The sequence below is a fragment of the Suricata suricatta genome, chromosome 17, assembly GCF_006229205.1.
Source record: "Suricata suricatta isolate VVHF042 chromosome 17, meerkat_22Aug2017_6uvM2_HiC, whole genome shotgun sequence".
In the NCBI taxonomy this organism is placed as follows: Eukaryota; Metazoa; Chordata; class Mammalia; order Carnivora; family Herpestidae; genus Suricata; species Suricata suricatta.
The window spans coordinates 5,238,858-5,260,639 of NC_043716.1; the positions used below are offsets into that span (position 1 = coordinate 5,238,858).

Genomic DNA, 21,782 nt, shown 5'->3' on the forward strand with positions numbered 1-21,782 from the left:
TGGGTTGATTTTGTTGGAGGATCTCTGTGCCTCTTGGATCTGGATTTCTGTTTCCTTCCCCCGATTTAGGAAGATTGCAGCTATTATGTCTTCAAATAAATGTTCTGTTACCTCTTTTTGTTCTTTTCTCCTTCTAGGATGCCTATAACACATGTGTTATTATGCTTGATGGTATCACTGAATTCCCTAAGTCTATTCTTATTTTGCATAGTTGTCTTTCACTTATCTGCTCAGCTTGATGACTTTCCATTACTCCATCCTCCAGGTCACTGATTTATTCTTCTACTTCATCTTGTCTGCTATTTATTCTCTTTGGTGTATTTGTAATTTCATTTATCATGTTCTTCATCTCTGATTCATTCTTTTTTTGTCTCACTGTTAAGGATCTCACTGATATTCTCCTTTCTTTTCTCAAATCCCATGAGTATCTTTATGACTATTACTTTAAATTCTCTATCAGGCATGTTACTTATGTCAGTTTTGCTGAGGTCTCTTGCTGTGGTTTTGTCCTGTTCTTTCTTTTGGGACCTATTCCTCTGTCTCCTCATTTTATCTAGCTCTGTGTCTGTTTCTGTTAGGACAGACAGTTCTGTGTCCTGTACTTGAAAGTAGTGCAGTGAAGAAGAAGGAACCTATTCTTATGAAGAAGGGGTCCTGTAGTGCCTGGTAGTGTCCCCTGTTCATCAGAACCTGGTGCTGCACCAGGATGTCTCCTACATGTGACATGTGTGCCCTGCTGTTGTGGCTGACTCCTTCCTTCAGTCCAGTCATCTGCAGTGACTCTCCTTGCTCACTGTGGGCAGGATTTCGTTCCTGTGGCATTAGTGGGCCAGTCTGGGACACCTTGGGCTTGAGTCAGACCAGGCGTTTGCCAGAGATGCAGTAGCACTAAACAGGCACCTTCCCTGTGTAGACCCCTGAGAATCTCATTGGTGGGCGGGGCCTGCAGTCAGACCAGATGTCTGCCTCCAGCCCACTGCTGGGGCCACAGGCCGACTGGTGTGTATGGTTATCTTTCCCTCTTTCTGGGGAAGAAGTCACTTTGGGGTGGCGCTGGCCACTATATGGGCTGCTCGCACACTCCCAGGCCTGTGGTTTTGCCTTGGGCGGGCTCCGGCCAAAAGCATATGGGAGAGCACAGTATCCAAAGCACAGCATGGTGGAATCAGAATGGCCGGACAGCTGTGCTAGCATGTTGGGTGCCCTGCCATTCCTCTCTGGGAGGGGCACTCCGTGGCCAGACTAAGGCGGCTGTCCAGAGGGCTGGATGGTCAGAAGCATAGGACAGGCGCGGGAGGCAGTACCAGCAGTCAGGTAGCAAGTTCTGCACATGGCTGTGTGTTTATGCTGGGCGGGGGGGGGGGGGGGGGGGGGGGGGGGGGGGGGGGGGGGGGGGGGGGGGGGGGGGGGGGGGGGGGGGGGGGGGGGGGGGGGGGGGGGGGGGGGGGAAGGAAATGGCGCTTGCCAATTTCTTTGTTCCTGGAAGAGTTCCCCGGCTCTTTCTGTCACTCTGGGACATGCTCTAACATTAGTAAAGAACTCTCCCTCCTGTATTCCCCAGGCACCTTTCAAAGTGCTGCTTCCTTGCTGGAGCTCCTTGGGCTTTTTGTTGTGGTGTCTCTTTAAGGGCAGGGACTCAGTTTCTTCTCGGCCTCCCCACCCTCTGGGAGCCAAGTCTCTACCCTTCCCACCCTCTTGGATGTGGCTTTTTCTCTATATTTAGTTATATTCCACTTCGATGGTAGATTGTCAATTTCACCTTGTAATTCTGTCACTTTTTGCTTCATATATTTTAAGGTTGGGTTCTATGAACATGCAGAGTTTGACTTTTTCCATTTTCCCAGACAATTGGAACTTTCAGCCACACATTAAAATCTTCTTTATTACTAACGATATTTCTTCTATTGAAGTCTGTTTTGTCTTATATTAATATAACCAGACCAATTTCCTCTGTGTGATATTAGCTTAGTGTCTCTCATTTTATCCTCTGGCTTTTAATCTTTCTGTGCCTTTGTATTAGAGATCATTTTTTAATAATCAACATAGAGCTGAATGTTTTATTCACCTTAATATATATCTTTTAATGGGAGGGTTCATTAATATGTATTCTGCTACCATTTTATTATATGCTTTCTATTCTTTTTTTTCCCTTCCTTTTCTTGCCTCCATGTGGGTTGACTTTTGTGTGTTTTTTAAATTCTCTTCTTTTTTTCCCCCTTCTGCTAATGTGGATGTTATATGATCTAGGTCTACTGTTCTTATGGTTACCATAGCTATTTTAAGAAGCATCCTTATAAAGAATAAACATATCCATCCTGGTAATCTCCTCACAATTAGTATAAAGTCTTTAGAATTGTTTGATCTCAACTGTTCATTCATCAAATTATATTCTCATTCCCAGTGATTTCAGTTATTCTCTATTTATTTAAACACCACAAATTCTACTCGGTTTTATACACTCAGTGTTTATTTAAATATGCTTGTTTACCAACATCTTTTGTGCATTGTATCTTTCTACATTACAGACCAGTTCCCTGAGTTAGGTTCATTAGAAGTTCCATTATTTAAGAGTCTATTGGTGAAATTCTCATTCTTTGCCTGAAAATGCATGTATTTTCCGTGTTTGCTTGAAAAAAAAATGGTTTTGTAGAAGAGAGAATTCTACAAAATTCTACAGCTCTTTTCTCTGAGTTTATTGAAAACATCGCTCCATTATGTCCCCAGATGCCATTTTTGCTTCTGAGCACTCAGTCATCAGTCTGTATTTGGGGGAGGTTTTTGGTTTTGGTTGGTTTGGTAGAAGTCTGTCTTTGCTCTATAGCTAATTGGCTAAGCTTAACATTTTCATTTTCTTTTTGGTAAAGGTATCAATATAAAGTACCTTGAAGGTTTCTCCACACGCCTCCTGGAATTTGGTGGGTTTTCTTGAATTCACATTGTCTTTTGGCAATTCAAAAAAATTCTTGGCCAAGATTTCAGAGATGGCCTCTTGCTCATTCTTTCTCCTGCTTTCGTCTGAGCTCTTAGTAAACTTACGTGAGATTTTTTCCACCATTGTCCGTGTAGTTGAATGAATTTCATAGTTTACAGTTTTCTGTCTCCACTGCAATTTGGATAACTTCTCCACCTTTATCACACAGTGGTCTAATTCTCTCCTCTTTGTTTAAATCTCCTGTTTAATCCATCCATTGAGCTTTAAATTTTAATTGTACTGTCTAGTTTTAGACTTTCTGTTTCATTTTTAGAAAATTTTGCTTATTCATTCTTGTGTTTTCTTGTTCTTTGCTCAAATATCAAGGGTTCTCTTTTATTTACTCAATTTTTCAGTCTTAGAGTACATTCATTCGAAGATGATCTTAAGATAACTTCTGCTTTGTCAGTTTAAAAACGTTTGGTTTCTCTGCACCATAGATTAAGGGTAATGTAAAGACCTACCAACAATTATTAGCTTCTTTTTCCTGGAATTGCCTGTCAGCGTAGCAGAGTATGATCCTTTTTGAATTGCTCAAACACATATTAAAGCCTTTGTCTTTGTTTCTCTTCACAAAGTCATGCCTTCACAGCCCATAATTTTCAATAAGTTTTGTCACTTCTCAGAATGCGAACAAAGGTCCATGCACAATCACAGAGTCTGGATATATTTGGAGACCCCCTGAAATTGCCTCTATTCCTGACAGTTTAGGCAATGCTGAATTTATATTTGAACTTAAAATTGGGTCAGGGGCAGGAGCCGAGACCTATTGAGACTAAGTGTTTATTTAGGCTTCTGAAGGGTGATTCCTAACAGAGAACATTTCTGCCTCCTTTTTTAAGTTGGATTTATTTAAGTGATCTATACACCCAACATGAGACTCGAACTCACAACCCTGAGATCAAGAGTTGCATGCTCTTCCAACCAAGCCACGAAGGCGCTTCGAGAGCAGTTGTGTCTTAACTGATACATTTTGCTCAGCAGGATGAACGTGCTTTTCTTAGTCTTGAATTGGTGTCCGAGAAACTACAAAGATGTCACTTTTTCCTGCTACAATTAAGCAAGACAGTTCAATGGGAATTTCTTGTTTTTTAAAAATATATTAAATACTGCCAATATTCAGGTATTTTTATTTAATTTAGTTAGCATATAGTGCAACAATGATTTCAAGAATAGATTCCTTAATGCCCCTTACCCATTTAGCCCATCCCCCCTCCCACAGCCCCTCCAGTAACCCTCTATCTGTTCTCCATATTTAAGAGTCTCTTATGGTTTGTCCCCCCTCCCTATTTTTATTTACTTTTGCTTCCCTTCCCTTATGTTAATCTCTTTTGTATCTTAAAGTTCTCATATGAGTGAAGTCCTGTGATATTTGTCTTTCTCTGACTAATTTCTTTTAGTATGATATCCTCCAGTTCTATCTATGTAGTTGCGAATGGCAAGATTTCATTCTTTTTGATGGCCGAGTAATACCCCATTAAATACTGCTATTTTTTATTTGGACTTCCAATATTGGAAATCTTTGCAGGTTGAATTTCACCACTTCGGCTGGCTCCTACTCATGGTGACTTTTTTCCTTGTGTATTTTCTGACTTTCTATTGCAAACGTCTTGTTCCTTGGAATTTTATCCATGGGAATCCTTTGAGGAATGGAATCTGGTGACATTCCTCCAGGGAAGATTTGCATCCGTTTCTGCCAGTCATCGCGGGGCTCTTCCAACCCCAGACCACTTGTACATCAACTTGCAGGGGTGCACCCAGTGCCCAAGCGAAAGCAGGGCCCTTTTTGCGCAGCGGATTTATTTCTCATCTGCCCATATGGTGTCGCAGCTTCACATGCAGCTTCCTGCCAGCCTCCTCGCCTCATGTGAGCCCCAGGCTGAATCACCAGGGCCCCCCATCCCACAAAACAATCAAAATAGCAGTTCAAGGTCTCCGCGGTTGAGTAGAAACTATCCCAGGAAAGATTGCCAGGAGCCATACTTAGTGCTTGCTTTTGCCACACCTTCAGCCTCCTGAAATTCCTTGATTTCCTGCCACTTTAGTGACATGTTTTCCTGGTTTTGGTGGAAGGGTTATTTATCCATATTTATCCATATTATCGTGTACATTGTACAGCTAGAAACAGAAGTCTCCAACTTACTCTCCAGCTTACTCCGCTGTCAGGGTTTTCCCGGACCGCTCCACCAAAACTGCCTTTGTCAAGGTCACCTGTGATGGCCATATGACCGAATCCTGTGGGGATCATCATCTTCGTCTTACTCGTGCCCGTCAGCAGGCTTTGGCATAGCTGATCATTCTGTCTTTCCCAAACAGCTTCTCCACGTGGCTTTCAGGATACCTCACCTTCATTGTTTCCCTTCCGGCTCACTGGCCATGCCCTCTCGGCCTCCTTGGTTGGGTTCATCTCCTCTTCTAGACGTCTAGGTGTTAGCATCCCTGAAATCTCAACCCCAAACTCTATCTACATTCTTATTCCAGATGAAACCTAAGTCAACGCTGTAAATACATCTGTGTGCCAATAACTACCCAATTTATGTTTTGAGCCTCACCTCTCTGGAGATGAAACTTCTGGCAACTGACCAATAGGTATCTGCCCCCTCCCCACGTCCAGGTGTCTAGTGTCTGTGAGACATCTCACACACAGTATGTTTAAAACTTGCTCCTTTTCTACCTTCTCCCTCCAAAAACCCCCAGTCTTCCCCCATCCTTCCCCGTATCTAGACATGACATCATCATTGATCCATCACCAGTTGTTACGATTTCTCTCATCCCCTTGTGTCTCTTCTCCAATCCATCAGCGGGTCCGTTAGCATCTAAGTGGGACATTATCTTGAACCTGACCATGCCTCATGTCCACCTTCCAGGCCAAAGTCAACATCCTCACCATCTTCTGTCACTACCGTTAAAGCCCCTACATGCCCTCCTGCTTCCGTTCCCATCCCTCTGCCTCTGGCACCACCATCACCACCTACAGCTATGACTTGCTCTCCTCCAGCTGCAGATGTTTTGAAAATATACATCAAATCATACTGTTCTCCGGCTCACAGTTCTCATGCTTAGAATACAATCTGGACTCCTCACGCGAGAGAACAGGCCCCTCTGCGTCATGCCCCTGTTGAGTCCCTCACCTCTACTCCATGCTTACTCTCCCCCCCCATTCCTCTTATGTTTCTGCTGACCTTTCCCCTTGCCTTCAAATATGTCAGACTGAATCCAGCCTCGGTGTCTTTATTGCTGTTCCCTGTACTCAAAGCTCTTCCCCCATTTCTTTCTGTGGCTCACTCCTTCACGTAATTTCCATTTCTGCTCAAAGAGCACCTCAGTAGAAAGGCCTTCACTGACCACGCCATAGAAAATAGGACTAACCTTAGTCTCTATCATCTTATAGGACTGAAAGCCATGTGAAACTCCATCATTTATTTCATTGATTTGTTTCCTGTGTTTCCCATGATGATGTGTGCTTCATAAAGTCAGAGCCTTCGTTTCTCTCATTTATTATTCTGTTTAAAAAACTTTTTTTTAAACATTTATTCACCTTTGAGAGACAGAGCACAAGTAGGGGAGGGACAGAGAGAAGAGGGAGACACAGAATCTGAAGCAGGTTCCAGGCTCTGAGCTGTCGGCACAGAGCCCAATGCAGAGCTTGAACTCATGAACCGTGAGATCATGACCTGAGCTGAAGTCAGATGCTTAACCAACTGAGCCACCCAGGCGCCCCTCTCTCACTTATCATTCTATCCTCAGACACTGGAAACATGGTTGGGCTCAAATATTTGATGTATTGATCTATCTCATTCCCTGCAATAGATGCTCAATCAATATTTTGGAAATAAAGACTGAATCTCGCTTCACTCCCACCATAGCCAGGGAGACAGAAAAGAGTTTTTCTAATCATATAGGTGAGGAAACTGAGTCCCAGAGATACTAAGTGACTTGGCTGTGGTTACACATCTAGAAGTAAGTGTCCAAATCAAACCCAAGGGTGGTGTGACTTTTGAGGCCATAATTTTTTTTTCAATTTTTTGACATTTCCCCCGCTAAATTTCATTTTGAAATAATGTCATACTTGAAAAAAAAGTTGCAAAAATGTACAGAGTTCTCTGAGTTTCCCTAAATGATGCCATCTTCTCTAATCATAACTCAGTTATCAAAACCGGAAAGTTAATATTGATGTAGAACTAGTTATCAACATACAGTTTATTCCTATTTTGCTAGTTCCCCGACTAATGTGTCCTGTCTCCTCTGGCACGGAGGTCCCGATCTCTGTCTTTCATGACTGTGAAAACACAACCATGACACTTTGGAAGAGGACCATATCATCACCGTCAGGGTCTGGTCTATGCACAGTGCTGGACACATGGGACGTTTTTCACAAAGATGGTGGTTCTTGTTGGGGAAACAAATCCGTCTTCCTTTTGAGGAGCAGAAGGTGAATGCTGCTTCATGTTCTGTTTGCTTTGCTTAGCTTGGCCGACCTTGAATCGTTTATAAGGAATACTGAGAGTGGCATGCTCAAGAAAGTCGAAAAAGGGGATTTCAAAGGATTGGTTGAGATCATGGGACACCTTAAGGCTCTCAAAGAACGGCAGAGCAGCACTGATGAGCTGTTTGAGCCCTTGAAGCAGACTATTGAGTTGCTGAAGACCTATGAGCAAGAACTGCCAGAAACGGTGTTTAAGCAGCTGGAGGTCAGTGCAAAGTTTGTTTTCTGGATAAACGAAATGGAGGGAAAGCTACTGGACTTGAGTGGGGGGAGGTGGGTTGAGGTGAATGAGGAACGGGGCTTGGTGAGGACCCAGGGCTCGTGATATGGAACTGTCTGTGTGACGGCCATGTGCTCTCTAGTACCTTGCAGAAACTCCGTAAATGTTAAATAGCACATTGTTGGAGATAGATGGGGGAATTGGTGTAGATGAAGCATTTTGGCTTTTTGTGTGTGGTTTTGTTTTGTTTTTTTGGTGAATGAGCGAAAATTCTTTTTCTTTTATAGTTTATTGTCAAGTTGGTTTCCATGTAACACCCAGTGCTCCTCCGGACAAATGCCCTCCTCCATGCCCGTCACCCCCCTTCCCCTCTCCCCTCCCTCATCAGCCCTCAGTTTGTTCTCAGTATTCAGGAGTTTCTCATAGTTTGCCTCCCTCTGTCTCCCCCTCCCCCTCCCCCATGGTCCTCTGTTAAGTTTCTCCTGTTACACGTATGAGTGAAAACATATGGTATCTGTCCTTCTCTGCCTGACTTAGTTCACTTAGCATGACACCCTTGAGTTCCATCCACATTGGGGATGAGCAAAATTTTTGATTCAGAGAAAGAAAAGCAAGTCTGAGAAATGTTAAGATGACCTTAAGGGGATGTGGGGCCTGGAAGAAAATAACCAAGCGCTCTGAGGAAATACAGAAAAAGGGCGCAGGCTCCTGGGGTAGAGGCTGAGGGCAGGAAGGATATGGTGGAGTCGGAAGGAGGTGATAGCCAGGCAAGCAGGCGACCAGGGAGAGGGGTCAGAACTGCAGGGGATGGGCACAGTGTGCCATGACGTCACAGCGTGGCAGCCTGGTGTCGAGGAAGACGTCTGGGCACCGCCAGCTCCAGACCTGTGGGCGAGGGGAGCAGGGCGTGGGTCTGAGCAGCCCGCGTCGTCTTCACAGGAGCTGCCCGAGCAGTGGAATGCAGTGAAGAAGGCAGCCATCGCTGTGAGGCAGCAAGTGGCCCCGCTGCAGGCGAACGAGGTGACCGTCCTCCGCCAGAGGTGCTCCGCCTTTGACGTTGAACAGCAGCGGTTCCGGGAGCGATTCTGCAGGGAAGCCCCCTTCAGGTACGGACCCACCCGCCCAGCAACGGCGATCTTTGGGCTTCCGAGGGTCTTAGGGTTGAGTTCTTGGATCTTCCGGCTTCTGGCAGGCGAAGGCTGGTTCCCAGTCTTCCCTCCCACTTGGGTCGGCTGGTTGGAACCTGGTGCCACTGGGAGCAGAGCCCTGTGATGGCCTGTGTGAAATGACCACAGGTGGTACCAACACCTTGCCTCAAAAACAGAAGTCTAGAGGGGGCGCCTGGGTGGTTCCATCGGTTAAGCACCTGACTTCAGCTCAGGTCCTGATGTCATGGTTCATGGGTTTGAGCCCCGCATGGGGCTCTGTGCTGACAGCTCAGAGCCTGGAGCCTGCTTCCGATTCTGTGTCTCCCTCTCTCTCTGCCCCTCCCCTGCTCATACTCTGTCTCTCTCTGTCTTAAAAATAAAAACATAAAAAAACATAAAAAAAAAACCAACAACACAGAAGTCTAGAGACTCCTGGGTGGCCCAGTCAGTTAAGCGTCCGACTCTTGATTTCAGCTCAGGTCCTGATCTCACAGTTCATGGGTTCGAGCCCCACGTCAGGCTCTGTGCTGAGAGGCGCAGCTTCAGGGCAGACTTGGGGTTCTGGCTGCTCCAGGAACCCCTAGAGCTCGACCCCATGAGGGAACAGAAATACGCTGAGTGCTGAGTAGTCAGAGGTGACTATTAGTTCATGGGGAATGCGAGAAATTTATTTTGCTGTCGGATGCAGCCTTCAGCTGTGCTTTTGTGCCACTGCCTCAGGTCCCAGCCTAACAGCAGCTTCGTGAAGGATCCATGAGGGGGCTGGGGTGGTGGACGGACTTGCCTTGGTCTCTTGGAGGGCGGGGCTGGAATGAGCGCCTGGTCTTACAGTTCCTTGTGTGCGGCCTGACCCCCAGCCCCAGCTCCAGCACCTCCCTCATGAGGGGCAGGGAGGGTGGGTGGGGGCATGGTCTGGAGGGGCAGGTTCCAGGACGGGGATCAAACACCCTAAGGCCCTCTTGTAGGAATCTGATAGCTCACCCCAAGGAGGCTTGGGGACCTGGTCGACTTCATCTTGATCTTTTGAACATCCTCAGTTCCACTGAGCCTGGTTATTCCTGATTCCATGTGGCAAACCCAGGGTCACACAGGACATAGAACAGTCAGGCCTGGGCTCAGTTGAAATGAGCTTCTAAGCTAAGAATTGCTTTCTGGGAGGAGCCTGGAGTTCCTCACCTGTCCGGAGAAGACCGCTTTCAGAACATGGCATCTGTGCTGGGGACACAGGGGTTCCTGCCACGCTCTGTCCTCTGGCCAGTTCCCTCTTCAGTAGTGTTCTTTTGGTTTAAAAAAAAAAGTGGCTCATAGCATTTTGAAATAATTTTGGAAGGCATATTGGAAGCCTAAAGGAAGGATTTGAGGGGCGTCTGGGTGGCTCACTCAGTTAAGCATCCGACTTCGGCTCAGGTCATAATCTCATAGTTCGTGGGTTTGAGCCCCGTGTCGGGCTTTGTGCTGACAGCTCAAAGCCTGGAGCCTGCTTCAGATTCTGTGTCTCCTTCTCTCTATGCACCCCAACCTGCTGCCACTCTCTCTCTTTCAAAAAGAAATATTTTTTAATAAGGAAGGATTTGAGGTGAAGGATTTCTTTCTCTCTTTGCATAGTGATGCTCAGACCCTGCCCCACTCATGATAAGGGGTCTTTACTTAAAACAAGTATAGGACAGATACCCACGTTGTGCACACATGTGTTTCATAAGACTCCTACCTTGGTGAAGGGGTGTACGAGGGGTCTGCATCTGGTCCTCTGGTCAGCGTCAGGGGCTCCAACCAGGAGGACCACCTGGTTCTCAGTGTCCTTTGTCTGCTGATGCACCAGCTGAGATGGGTACCTTCCCTTAATCCAGTTCCAGACTCACTTTTTGGTTCCCTCACTGAGCTTCATGCTGGGTTTCCTCTACCGTTTGGGACAGACAAGCTTAGAAGTCTCCACACTGGAAACTGCCCTAGCTAAAGAGCGACAAACCTTTTATCTCTCAAGGGCACCTACCCACAGAAAACAGTATCACATAGGGAGACAACACGCCAAAGCAACAAACAAAACCAAAAAAACAATCACAGCTTTAGTGGAAGGAAATACAGCATCATGATTAAGCCCATGGACTCTGGATTCCTGTGGCCTCGTGTCTACTCACCAGTTTCCGACTTACTGCATGTCAAGGAAGCTCACCAGCTCTGAGCTTTAGTTCCCTTGCCTATAAGATGGGGTTCATAATAGTATCCATCTCATGAGGTTGTTGACAGAATTAGGAAGTCATCTTTGCCGGGCAGGCGGGTGGCTCATTCCGTTAAGTGTCTGACTCTTGATTTTGGCTCAGGTCATACTCTCGCAGTTCAGGAGCTTGAGCCTGGGTGTCGGGCTCTGTGCTGACAGTGCAGAACCTAGTTGGGACTCTCTCTCTCCCTCTCTGCCCCTCCCCTGCCTATCCTATCTCAGAATACATTATTTTTTAAATGTTTATAAGTTTGAGAGACAGCACAAATGGGGGAGGAACAGAGAGAGAAAGAGAATCCCAAGAAGGAGAAAATCAATGTGGGGCTTAATCTCTAGAGCCTTGAGATCGTGACCTGAGCCCAAATCAAGAGTCGGATGCTTAACCGCCTGAGCCACTCAGGTGCCCCAGTAAATAAGTGAGCTTAAAAGAAAAAGAAGTGATCTTTGCAAGTACTTAGCATGGCATCTGGCACCATGGTGACCAGTCCTCCTGGCCTTCCCTTGGCTGTTCTGGTTTGAGCGCTGGACGTCTCACATCCAGGGACCCCTTTCTGTTCCAGGCAAATCAGAATGGCTGGTCCCCCAGCATGGCACACAGGCAGGGTCTACCTGTTCTATTAGTCACTCCCCAAACACGCTGAGTGGCTCCTATCTCCCAGTTACTGTATATGGGTCTAGAGAGAACAAGATGAAGGTGTTAAGAAGCAGGGAACAGAGGGGCAAACTCTGCGTAGGATGGACATGCCTAGAACAGACCCTACAGCCGTGAGCCCCCATGTTGGCTGCACATCGAAATCCCCCAGGGAACTTCTAAAATTCCCAGTGTCCAGTCCATCTCACAGACCAACCTGGGACAAGACCTAGCATCCATACTTTGTAAAGGTCCTCAGGTGATCGCAGTGTGCAGCCAAGTTTGAAACTGGCTGCCCTTTGGGGAAGTAACTGGTTCCCTTTTAAGCAATCACGCCAGGGCATAAAATTCCAAATGAGTCCATATCCCTTTAGAATAAATGTCTTTGGAGCTATGCCCTTGCCCATGGAAATGTCTGTTGCTCCAAACATTGGTGAAACTCTTTGGGGACTGTTCTTTCAGAGCCTGAGACAAATTCTCTTGACTCTCCTTTGGACATGCAATTGGATTTTAGAAACTTAACACTGATCATGCAGAGCCAAAGCTGGTGAGGGAGTTGGTTTATGGACCTGTGTAATACTTGCTTAGCATTAACAATCACACCAACAGCAAGCCACAGCCATAAGAAAGAAATGACACTAATATCTTTGCACCTACTATCCCTTACAAATTTTTTCAGAAAAGGGGTCCCAGAAATACATGGTGAAATATTTTCCCAAATGGACTGCGGATAGCTGCCCGAAAGGGCATGACCCCTGTTTGCGGGTGTGATTTTGTGTGTCTATTGGAAACGCGGTATCCCTCCTTCATAGTTAGGTTGCATATGTGTGTTGATCGGCTGGTGGCGTTTTTTAATGCGATGGCTGCGTTGTGTTTTTTTTTCCTTTCTTAGCAGTCCTATCTGCTGGCTGGGTGGATATTGCTTCTCTTAGCTGGGTTTTCCAAATCCACATCTGTTAATTTGACATGCAGATGAGTCCTTACAAGAGAATGATTTGAATAGAGCTGCTCACAGCAGCATGGAAAGCCAAACATTACTTCGATTGTGATTGTGATGTGTTTCTCTTCTTAAGAAAACATCAGGACTAGAGCAGAATTGTGGATTTACAGCTGAAGGGAATCTTACTGGGAATCAACTCGTGCCTCATTGTCTTTCTCGGCTTGGTGTACGCGAATTTGTGTGTTTGACATTTTAAGGTTCTGTATGTGGCCAAGGGTTTTAATTCTGGTTCCTTCGCTTTTATCATTTAAGAGTTTCTAAAATGCAGACCTGGCACATTCCTCCGTGAGTGCAAGTTTCTGTTCCTGATGAGATTACAGGTTAAACTCACACCGATCTTGTCTTTGAGAAGGAAAAAAGAAAGTGAGTATCTCATTAGGCTCCTGCAGCCTGTCAGGTGCCGGTTGATGTCTAGTTGCTTGGGTTGAGTTTCTTCGTATTCAAGTCTTAATTCCTCTTGTAGTTCTTAACTCTAAGCTGTATCAGCATATTCCTTCCTAGCTGAGCTCCTTCACTTCATAGTAATTGGCTAACTCCTCATATTCAGATTCAAGGACTGTTCACAGCTCTTCAAGACAGAGGTGAATTGTCCCCTTTGGACAAAAGGAATGTCTCCATGCTTCTAGTGGCCAGTTCGCCGGTTCAGGGTCCTGACCTTGAGTGCAGTCTTCCTGACCTTAAGGAATGATGTCTTGATGTCTAGTTGTCTTACCATATCAAGACCAAAGTTATCTATGGCTTTCTTAGCCAAAGCACTTGATCCCGATGAGCTCCAGCTCAATGGAGACCATCAGTGTTTTTGGCTGGCTGGCAACCAGATTCTGGGAAGGATCAATGGAGAGAGCTTTCTTGAAGCTACCTTTCCTTTGGGTACTCTCCTGCATAACAACTAGGGGAAGCAAAGCTTTCCAGGTAGCCCAGGGCAGCAGGCATGAGGAAAGAGGGGCCTTGGTCTTGCTTGCACAGTGTCCATTGTCTCTTCAATACCTGTAGAAAAGAGCAGTGCTAGTCACTAAATCTCCCCTGAATGTACCGCCTCCTGAGACAAGTCATTAGTTCAGCTTCACCCTGTTCTTCCAGTTGCTCAGACTCATTCACGTAGTTCAGGTTTCCATACAGCAGAAGAGGTAGTGCTTTCAACAGTGGGGTCAGCAGAAAATGATATTGTGCTGGGATTTTAAGATAATACATACTCAAAAAAAAACCCATACTTTGACCTCAGAGACGATTTCAAAAATGAGTACTTAGACATGTTTGTTGGAGGGGTGCCTGGGCGACTCCGGTGATTAAGCATTGGACTCTTGATTTCAGCTCAGGTCTGTCCCAGCATTGTGGGATGGAGCCCTGCATTGGGCTCCATGCTAAGCATAGAGCCTGCTTAAGATATTCTCCCTCTCTTTCTCTCTCCCCCTTTCTCTCCTTCCCTCCCTTCCTCTGCCTCTCACCCCATGTGTGCACTCTCAAAAAACAAAACAAAACAAATGACAAAAGACATGTTCATTGGGTGGCCAACTTTAATCTGCCCCCAAGGAGGTGGTTCACACCCCCTGTATAAGATGGTGCTTGAGCCAATGGGAAAAGGAGGATTTGCCATTTGGAAAAAGACAAGTTGGAGGTTTATTCTGGGTGCAGGAAGCAGAACACGCAAAGGCACCGAAAGCTGAAAATGTGAGAAGCAGCTGGATGGCCACATGTGTGCATGGCTGGGATGCTGGGAATGGAAGTGAGAACAGAGCTGTCCATGGATCCAGGTTATGACCATGACCAACTGCTGAGGAGCCTAAGCATGAGGACAACGTAGTGTCAATACCACTGTCCCGCGGCCGCAGAGAATGGAATGGAGTGAGACCCACTCAGGGCCAAGTGCTCGGTGGGAGAGTGATGGCGGCAGCCCAGGAGAGAAGTGGTAGCCATGGACGGACGCAATGGCAGTGACCATGGAGAGAGAGCAGGTTGGAGAGAGACGTGGGAGGGGAACAGGCAGGGTTGATTGGGTACGAGAGATGAGCAGGGAGGAAGGGAGGAGAGACTGTCACATTTTTGTCTTCTATCCTGGACCACTAAGTGGAAGGCACTCTCCACTGCTCACTGAGATGGGGGCCACCAAACAGGAAGAACTGGAAGATCCCTTGCTCAGATCGGATGAGTTGAGTCTTAGGATTCCTGCCGGGTACCAAGCAGGGGTGTGTCCTCATTGAATGCACAGGTGTGGTTCTGAGCTTAAACATTTCCCACCCACCGGCTCCCAAGAATTAATTTAAATCACTCCTTCCTCCCTCTCCGTCCACACCTATGTGTAGGTCACGCCTGAGTCGATCATTCTTCTGAGGTCGTACGCACAAGAGCACCAAATTTCCATCTCTCTCAATTATAATTTTATTCATCCAGACATTCCAGGCATTTCTCTCCTTAGATTAAAATACTTTGGCATTATTATTTCAATTTCAAAGGCTTACTACACCCCTTTCCCTCCAATTGCTTTCTTGTTCTCAGACTGTATTGCTCCCCCAGGATTCGGAGAACTGTTTCCAGCTTATTAGGCACATTAATCAGGTCTGTGCGTGTCCTGACGGTGTGCGCTAGAGTCTTAAAATGGGAAGAGGGTTACCTGCCCTCATGTCTTGGGATTCTTCTCACCACTTAGGCCAAATTAACTTTTATGTGTGCTCAGCTGCAGGAAATGACTGTCCACAAATTTAAACCATAAACAAAAATTACGCCACATGGTAGTTGATGTTTGGAGTAGGTTTTGACAAATGAGGGCCTCTTCCAGACATCTGAGGAGCGAGTGTTGATTTCAGGGTGTCCGCATGTGCTAAGGAAAGAATGGCTAGAACGACCACGCATTTTCTTCGGGGTGTGTGCCCCAAACAGCCTGAGAGCTCACGCCTTCCCTCCTAAGTTATTCCGGAATTATACCCCATTCATAGATTAAACGGAATGTGGGCTTTTAGAAGTTTGCATCATGAGTCTTGTACCAACAACAAGAGGCTAACTTCACCTTCCAAGTGGCTCCAATCAAGATAAAAAGTAGAATGAACACTCCAACCATCAGTCTTTGGAAATGAAGAGTAGGGAGAGAGACCAGCCATGCACTTGATCTTTCCTGCCAGACCATGAAGATATTCCATTTCTTCCCTTCTGGTTCTTTCCACACCGCTGCCCTGGGGGAGAAAGCTCCTTGCCTAGACAGATAAAGGACCCTCTTCAGCTATGAGCTCTTCAACCTCCAGTTTTGTTCTGAAACCCTCGGGAGCCGGAGACCGGCGAAGATGCACCATGATGTTTGGCTCCATCCTCTGAAGACATTAGTCCACAACCTAGCACACGAGCCAAAAACCATTTAGATGAAACAAGCAGAATCAAACATAGCAAGCATCAAAGTTAATCTGACACTAATTTAATGGGATGCATAACTGTTATTGTGTTGCATGGTAATTAGGCTTAAGTGGCGAGCAGCTCAGGTGAATGACTTTAATTAGGATTACTTTCCATCCGTCAAGTCAAATATTTCCAAAGACAACGGAGAGGAGAGGCAGCTCAAGAAAACGACGTCGTCTGCATCCTCCCCTCCACACCCCACCACCCAACCAACGTACGCGAGTGAATGCACACACGTGTGCGCAGGCATGTAGCACACGCTGGAGTGGAGGAAACAACCGATTGTTCAAACTGCTCATTGACCCTCAACTTTCCCCTTGATGATGAAGCCCATGTTACCCTATTTTGGTTTTAGAGGAACATGGTATTCACCATTAAGTCACAGGTCTCCCAAATCTGGCCCTCCAGACACACGGAGAGAAGAAACTGGAGTTAGTGATGGGGAGGAAAATGAGAGCCTCCTTGCACACTTGGGTTCTGTGTGCTCCTGACCAAAGAAATGTTATCTGCCTACATGGTTTCCTTTGCATGTTGGGTTCTCTTCTCTTCTCTTCTCTTCTCTTCTCTTCTCTTCTCTTCCTTAAGATTTTAAGTCCTCTCTGTATCCAACATGGGGCTCGAACTCACAACCCCAAGATCAAGAGTTGCATGCTCCACCGACTGAGCCAGCCGGGCGCCCCTGCCTGTGAGCTCCTTTATGTTGAAGGAGAGGCCAGGCCAGGAATGCAGTTCTGGAAGTTCTAGCAGCGTGAAGCAGGCAAGCACTGGGGAGGCTCAGGGGCAGTGGATGCATGCTGTGAGCACTGGAGAGAGAAGAGGGTGGGGACACCTGCAGAAAAACTGTAAAGCTGGGTAGGGTGCAGGTAGCAATTGGGTAAAGAACCAGAGGCCACCCAGGATCAGGAGAGAGCAGGCCAGAGTGCGCAAAGGGTCACGATCAAGGACAACTTGGAGGAGGGACTTAAGAAGAGGAGCCCGACTCGAGGCGTATAGCAAAGGAGCACCACAGTGACTGTACAGGGCCCTGGTGAGGTCTCTGTGCTCAGTCTCCAAGGTCCTCTATCCATGGTTACCAAGTGTGGAGGTGCTGCTGCCTGGAGGAGTCGCAGGCTACCACGTGAGCTTCTCCATGGTCAAGGACACCAGCCTGGCACGCTGGAGCTACCTGGTGAGCGGTGCCTGGGTGTCACCTCTAAAGAGCCTGATTTCATTGGACTGGGGGGCAGTCTGGGCACGGAGAGCATTCAGAGCTTCTAACAAATTCTAACATGTCACCCAGACTGAGAGCCAGTGCCCCAGAGGGGGTCCAGGGTTGGAATTCCAAGTGCCAGCTCTCTCACCTAAAGACCCCCTACCACCTCTAATCCTGGCCAGAGCTCTGGGATCATAGTATCTACAGAAGCACGACCATGTTCATGTGCGTTAGGTGCACCGGGAACCAACTCACAGAAGCAGAGTCTAAAGGGAGCTTGAACAAAGGGATGGGGGCGCCTGGGTGGCTCAGCCGGTTAGGCGTCCAACTTCGGCTCAGGTCATGATCTCACAGCTCATGGGTTCAAGTCGCACACTGAGCTCTGTACTGACAGCTCAGAGCCTGGAGCCTGCTTCAGATTCTGTGTCTCCCTCTCTCTGCTCCTCTTCTGCATGCTCTCTCTGTCTCTGCCTTTCTCTCAAAAATAAATAAACATTAAAAAATTAAAACAACAACAACAAAAGGGATGGTCTCCTTCATACCTGGACGGGGGATCAGGAAGCAGTGGAAAAAGAGAAGAGTTTTTGCCCTCTCAGACGTGAAGGAAAGATCCAAGCCTGATGGTCCCCCCTCGAACTGCCTTTTCTCCAGCTACGTATGCTTACCCCACCCCAGCCTACCCAAGCACTTTCCTTCCCAGGCTTCGGCGCCTGTTACTGCACTTTTCTAAAATACGAGGCATTTAAAGGTCTGAGCGGGCATCACTCTGGCAACTCCGGGATGTGAGCCCCCGCTCGCCATGCTCACCAGAGGGGGCACCTTTTTGTTTTGTAGGTTCGACAGCGTGGCCCCTCACCAAGCACTGGATGCCAGGCACACAGAGATCCAGCAGATGGAAGCTGCCCTGGCCTCCCTCTCAGAGTCGGCGGGCCTGTTTGAGGTCAGCGTTCCCGACTACAAGCAGCTGCGGCAGTGCAGGCAGGAGGCCTGCCAGCTGAAGGCGCTCTGGGACATGATAGGGATGGTCACCTCCAGCATCCGTGCCTGGGAGACCGCCACTTGGAGGGAGGTCGACGTGGAAGCCATGGACTGGGAGTGTAAGCGGTTCGCCAGGTCCATCCAGCACCTGGGCAAGGAGGTCAGGGCCTGGGATGCGTTTGAGGGCCTGGAGAGGACCGTGTGGAGCACCCTGAGTTCCCTGCAGGCGGTGGCCGAGCTGCAGAGCCCGGCCATCCGGGAGCGGCACTGGCGGCAGCTGATGCAGGCCACGGGTGTGAGCTTCACCATGGACGAGGCCACCACCCTGGCCGACCTCCTGCGGCTCCAGCTGCACCGCTTCGAGGACGAGGTGCACGGCATCGTGGACAAGGCCACGAAAGAGCTGGGGACAGAGAAGACCTTGGCGGAGCTGCACGCCACCTGGGCCAGCCTGGAGTTCCAGTACGAGCCCCACCCGCGGACCGGCGTCCTGCAGCTGCGGTGGGACGAGGACGTCCTCGAGGTCCTGGAGGACAACCAGGTGCAGCTGCAGAACCTGATGTTGTCCAAGCACGTGGCGTTCTTCCTGGAGGAGGTCTCCGGCTGGCAGAAGAGACTGTCCACGGCCGACGCTGTCATCTCCGCCTGGTGTGACGTGCAGCGCACGTGGTCTCATCTGGAGAGTATATTTGTGGGGTCCGAGGACATCCGGGCTCAGCTGCCCCAGGTAGCGGCCCAGGCTGATCGCACTCCCCCTGCTCCCTTACCCGAGTCGAGGGAGGTGCTCCCCGTTTGCACCCTCCTCTAGACCCTTTCCTTCTCTGTCCCGTCTTGCCTTTGCTCAAAGCCAACTCCAACCAGCACTGGCCTCCCAACCCACCAAAAGTCAGGAAGGAGGAAAGAGAAGGTGAAATACACACCAGTCAGTCTCTTCCTGGATGGGTGGGGACAAGAAAGGAGAGTCTACTATTAGGTCTATAAGGAAGGAAGCAGGGAATATCAGCTACTGAAGTTGGGGACGAGCTGCTCCACAGATAATTACAGCACAGTTATCAACGGAAAGTGAGCATTATTTCCAGGCAAATTCAGGTCCCTTCGGAGCCGTGAGCCGCTCTGCCCACCTCTGGCCTGCACCAGCTGCCAAACGCCGGTCGGCAGCTAAATCCCCAGCCCTGCATTTCTCTGAAATATACATCCTTCTCGTCACTACCTTCCCTGTGGTTGATTGTCCCTTCTCATTTGTCTTCATTAACGTGCCATTAACTTACCACCTCTCTGTGAGATTTCATGCCTCTTGCAGAGTTCTCTGTTTCTCTGTACCCCATCAGCACAGAAAGCTCTTTGCCCACCGATTAGTTTTGTTTCCCAAACGTTGCGCGTTGCCCAGGTCTCCCTTATAAGTCGAGGTGTGTTCCCATCACAACGTTGTGTTCTCCCAGCTCATCCCGCCAAAGCATATCTAGTGTCTGACGGCAGACGGAAGGCTGTACATCCGGAATGAGAGGCAGCAGAAGACAATTCTTATAGAGATGTTGTCATCCGGCCCGATGGAATAAGCCAGAGTTTTCTCTCTCTCCAGTGCTAGGGACTGAGAAGAGCAGGCTTCATCAGGAGGGCAGGGCATCCATGGAGGTTCTGGCAGAGACTCTCCAGGAGGTGTGTGAGAACTTCTAACTGCGCACCAGGAAGAATTAGTATCATTAACGTCTCACTGGCAAGGGTTTGTGCGTGAAGAACGCAAACACATTTATATATTTTTTTGTATTATCAGTGCAATAACAGAGGCACTTTGAAAACATAATAAGATCAGTCATAACCTTACACCCTAACTAGCAACTATTTTCATTCATTAGGAATATTTCCCAACTTGGCTTCACACATACAGGCATTTCTCTACAGTTGCTCTCTGGGGAATTAGTTTTCTTTTCAGCTCTTTTCAATGGAGCACTCAGGATCTGTATTTCTGGTACCTCTCTATCCTTGATACTTTTCGCATTGTTCGCGGGAACAGGGTATCTCATTGAGCAAACATGACGTACCCAACCCACACCCCCTTTCTAAATCTTCTTGGAGAGGGGTGTGGATTTCAGATATTTGGAGCAGAACTGGTTGGGCCGCACAGACTGAGTTTCAGCTCAGTCCCTTGGAGCTGTGGGCTCTTGGGCAAGTTACTTAACCTCTCTGTGCCCTGGTTTCCTCCTGTGAACTGGGACAATTACCAGTACCCCCTTCAGTAGGTGCACACAGCACATTCCGTGCTGAGAGGTGCTGTGTAATAATTATGCCACAGGGGCTCGCCAGGTGTTGAGCTAAAGTCTGCCTACATCCTTGTCTCCACCGTGTCGGTGACCTCGTTCTGCACTGTGTGTGTTTGAAGAAAACAATGGTAACGAGTCAGTTTGACCTCTCATTTGCTGGAGAACGTCTTACTTTGTTTACATAAGCTTTAGCACGGACCCAGGGAAAGCGATGGACCTGCTGTCTTACCTGCTATAGGAAGCAGGTGTTTTATGCCAGCAGTTCTCAAAGCATGGTCCGGGGACCCCAACCTTTGTAGGGGATCCTCAAGGTCAAAGCTGTCTTAAGAATAATGCTAAGATGCTATTTGCCTTTTCCACTCAATTTTTCCCTTGCGCACACGGGGGCACTTCCCAGAGTCTACATGATATGTGACCTCATGACAGATCAGATGCAGAATAAGAAATAAAATCCGGTTATGTTCTAACTCAGACATTAAGTTTGAGGGGAAAGAAAAGTGAAACAATGGCACCTCCTCTCTAAGTTACTTTGTTTTGGAAAATACAGTTATCTTAGATCAAAGTATATTATCACTTGACCATTGTGGATTTAATATTGTTACTTTTTAAATTAAAAAAATTTTAGTATTTTTTATTTATTTTTAAGAGAGAGAGACAGCGTGAACAGGGGAGGGTCAGAGAGAGAGGGAGACACAGAATCCGAAGCAGGCTCCATGCTTGAGGTAGCTGTCAGCACAGAGCCCAACATGGGGCTCAAACCCAGAAACCGTGAGATCATGACCTGAGCCGAAGCCAGACACTCAACCGACTGAGCCACCCAGCGCCCCACTTTTTAACTGAGTTAACAAATATTTTTAAAATTTGTCGACTTCACCTTCCGAGGGAGAAAACACATTAATGGCTATATTACCCACATAAAAAAGGAAGGCCTTTCCCTCCTCAATGATTTTTGCAGAACACAAAGGGAGGGATTTTATGACCAAAAATGTTCAGGAACTGTCCTTTCAAGCCCAGGGTATTTCCTTCTTGAAGTTTTAGGACATCCCTCAAGGACCAGTTTCTGCTTCTAAATTGCTGCATGAGGGAATCTTCTTTGAGTCCCAAGAAAGTGGTGGTTAACTTCCCCCCACATTTTAATTTCAGGATTCTGAAAGATTTGAAGGCATCGACGCTGACTTTAAAGAGCTAGCTTATGATGCCCAGAAAACTCCAAATGTTGTGGAAGCCACCAACAAACCAGGTCTTTACGAAAAACTGGAAGATCTTCAGAGCAGGTGATCGCCTGCTTCTTGCCCCCTCTCC

The 21,782-nt window shown here is 47.5% G+C and overlaps 1 protein-coding gene across 1 annotated transcript in view; it reads left to right on the top strand.

The window, feature by feature from the left end:
* The window catches only part of DNAH9 (dynein axonemal heavy chain 9), a 319,797-nt gene that overhangs the window by 67,164 nt on the left and 230,851 nt on the right, over positions 1-21,782 (top strand). The window contains exons 18-21 of the mRNA XM_029928843.1: positions 7,440-7,662; positions 8,617-8,783; positions 18,079-18,949; positions 21,624-21,754. Of these exons, the coding sequence (XP_029784703.1) occupies positions 7,440-7,662; positions 8,617-8,783; positions 18,079-18,949; positions 21,624-21,754 (1,392 nt within the window). The remainder of the gene's footprint in view (positions 1-7,439; positions 7,663-8,616; positions 8,784-18,078; positions 18,950-21,623; positions 21,755-21,782) is intronic.